The sequence below is a fragment of the Eurypyga helias genome, unplaced genomic scaffold (assembly GCF_000690775.1).
Source record: "Eurypyga helias isolate BGI_N326 unplaced genomic scaffold, ASM69077v1 scaffold24411, whole genome shotgun sequence".
NCBI lineage: Eukaryota > Metazoa > Chordata > Aves > Eurypygiformes > Eurypygidae > Eurypyga > Eurypyga helias.
In genome coordinates this window covers 496-3023 of record NW_010230501.1, presented here as the reverse complement: position 1 = coordinate 3023, position 2528 = coordinate 496, and the positions used below count along the sequence as shown (strand labels likewise).

The 2528-nt window shown below is 58.7% G+C and overlaps 1 protein-coding gene across 1 annotated transcript in view; it reads left to right on the top strand.

Annotated features, from left to right (window-relative positions):
• UBAP2L (ubiquitin associated protein 2-like) overlaps window positions 1-2528 on the top strand; it is a gene marked incomplete at its 3' end in the record, with an annotated part of 9998 nt that overhangs the window by 7043 nt on the left and 427 nt on the right. The window contains exons 12-14 of the mRNA XM_010160781.1: window positions 696-913; window positions 1000-1105; window positions 2266-2333. Of these exons, the coding sequence (XP_010159083.1) occupies window positions 696-913; window positions 1000-1105; window positions 2266-2333 (392 nt within the window). The remainder of the gene's footprint in view (window positions 1-695; window positions 914-999; window positions 1106-2265; window positions 2334-2528) is intronic.

Sequence of the window (2528 nt, the reverse complement as noted above, 5' to 3'; positions counted from 1 at the left end):
GAGCTTGTTTGCGCGGAAGAGCTTTTCCCGGCGTGCTGAGGCCAAAATCCCAAGCTCGGAGCGCGGCGCCGCTGCGTGCGTGATTTGCCAAGTTAACATGGGTGATAATTAACGTCTCTGGCTGTGCTGGACTTGGCTGTGCGCTGGGCCAGCGCCGAGAAACTCACTGGCTTACTGTGGGAACTCTGAATGGGGAGTGTGTTTGTGTGAAGAGCCAAGCAGGTGCTAGCAAAGAGCAGCAAAGGGAGCAGCCCCCAGCCCTCCGCAGCACCCAGGCTGGGGAGGGAGGGAGGGATATAGTGCTCTGCAGCAGCATTTGATTTGGTGCTGCCAGCAAGAGAGAGGTGTGAGCCCTGCTGTAAAAAGGGGCCATTCACACATCCTCAGCCGGGAGATACTCCACTCTCCTCTTAATGAGGAGCTGTTTGCTGTAGGACAGGGGCCCCTGGTCTGGCTCCGGAGGGAGCTGCGGCGTCTGGGCTGCCGTGGAGCTGCTGGGGGTTTCCCTTCCCCTCTGAAGTCCTGGTGATGAGAAGAGCAATTAACAGCTTAGCCTTATCAAGGTGTGAGGGGCTGAGGGCTGATGTCCTTAGCAGCTGTAGGAGGGGATTGATTCAAATCAGCGTTGATCAAAAGGCTCTGGGCTGAGCTAGAAGGGGCCAGGATCTGTCTTAGTCTCAACTCCTGCATTCCAGGTGACTTAACAAAATTTGGCCGAGGTGATGCCTCTTCCCCCGCTCCTGCAACGACTTTGGCGCAGCCGCAGCAGAGCCAGACCCAGACTCACCACACCACGCAGCAGACGTTCCTGAACCCAGCGCTGCCTCCTGGCTACAGTTACACCAGTCTGCCGTACTACACAGGGGTACCAGGGCTCCCCAGCACCTTCCAGTACGGGCCCGCCGTGTTCCCTGTGAGTTTCCTGGGGGCAGGGTGTGGGATTCGGGCAGGAGGGCGACGCAGCCAAGCCTCTCCTCACTCCGCTTGTCCTTTCCATAGGTTGCTCCTACCTCTTCCAAGCAGCATGGTGTGAATGTCAGCGTCAACGCATCAGCAACCCCTTTCCAGCAGCCCAGCGGCTATGGCTCTCACGGATACAGCACTGGTGAGACCCCCAACGGCACCTCAGCAGCTGGTACCCATCCTGGCAGGGCTTGTTTGCAGCCTCACGGGCAGCGTAAGGCGGCTGCTGGCTTCTTGCCTCCAGCAGTGCAGGAGGGAAGTGGCCGTGGTGCAGCTTGCAAGTCACTTGATTCTCCTTGGGAAGGCCCAGCTTTGTTCCGCATCCGGGTCCGGAGCAGGTTTGAGGAGTACGGAGCACTTTGTGCCCTCCTCTGAGAGTTGATGGCTGTGGCCTCTGACTCTCATTGAGAGCTCAGCAGCTGTTGGGGTTTTGCTGTGGGGTGGGGTTTTTTTACTGCCCGTATGTGATCAGTAGAACAAGAATTATTCCAGATTTGAGCCTGGGAACTTGCTTGGCTCCTGTGGGAGGCAGATGCATGCTTTCTAGAGTGTTCTCCATGGAAAGGTGCAAGAAGGTGGTGAACCTGACGCTTGTCTCGGTACTGGGACTGACAGGTGAATGTCTGGGCTTACAAAGGGCTTAAAAAGGTTTGGATCCCTCTTCCAGCCCTCAAATTCCTGTTGTGCCTTTTGTTACTACATCAGAGCCCTTCAAAACACCATTTTCTCCTTATGGAGATACTTCAGCTCTGTACCAGGTCACCTGGAGCCGAGTCTCTCAAACCTCTGTTGTTTCCACGCTGTCCCGGGCCGTGCAGGATTGCTGGGGGTCTCCTCTGTACCGCCCCTGGAAACGGTGGGCGTCAGACGCGGGCTGGGTGCCAGCGCCGCCATCACAGCACCCACCAGCCCAGCCCGCAGCTGAGTCGCCTTCCCGTGCGACTGGCTCATGTCCAGGGAGCTCTTGGGATGCTCCCGTTACCGTGTTGTGCTGGGAGCTTCTCTGTCCGCTGCCCCCCCCAGCTCTTCTCAGAGTCACTGTTTTCTGGGCTCTTCGTGGACGTGCCTTTGTCTGGGTGGCAGCAGGGCCCTAAACCCGTTTCTGGGGACACTCGGGAACTGCCCGTGTCCGGAGAAGAACGGACGCTCGTACGGGCACGGGGCAGCTTGGCCGTGCCAAGACCCTGCTCCGCAGGACGCTGTCTGTCTCCAGACCTCAGCCGGCTGCCGGACCACTAGAGCCCTCCACCGCCTGAACCGGTGGCTGCTGCCTGACGCTCACTGGCCTCCCCCTCTCCGCAGGTGTATCCGTGACATCCAGTAACACAGGAGTGCCAGACATCTCGGGCTCCGTCTACTCCAAAACTCAGGTGAGTGCCTGGTGTGTGCTCCCGGACGGCACCGCTTTGCTCAGGAGCCACGGCCCGGCTCCGAAACAGCCCCCCTGGGCAATGAGGTCTCTTCCCCTTGGAGCAGCCAGCCAGGGAGAGGGGAAATCATAGAATCATGGAATGGTTTGGGTTGGAAGGGACCTTAAAGATCATCTAGTTCCAACCCCCCTGCCA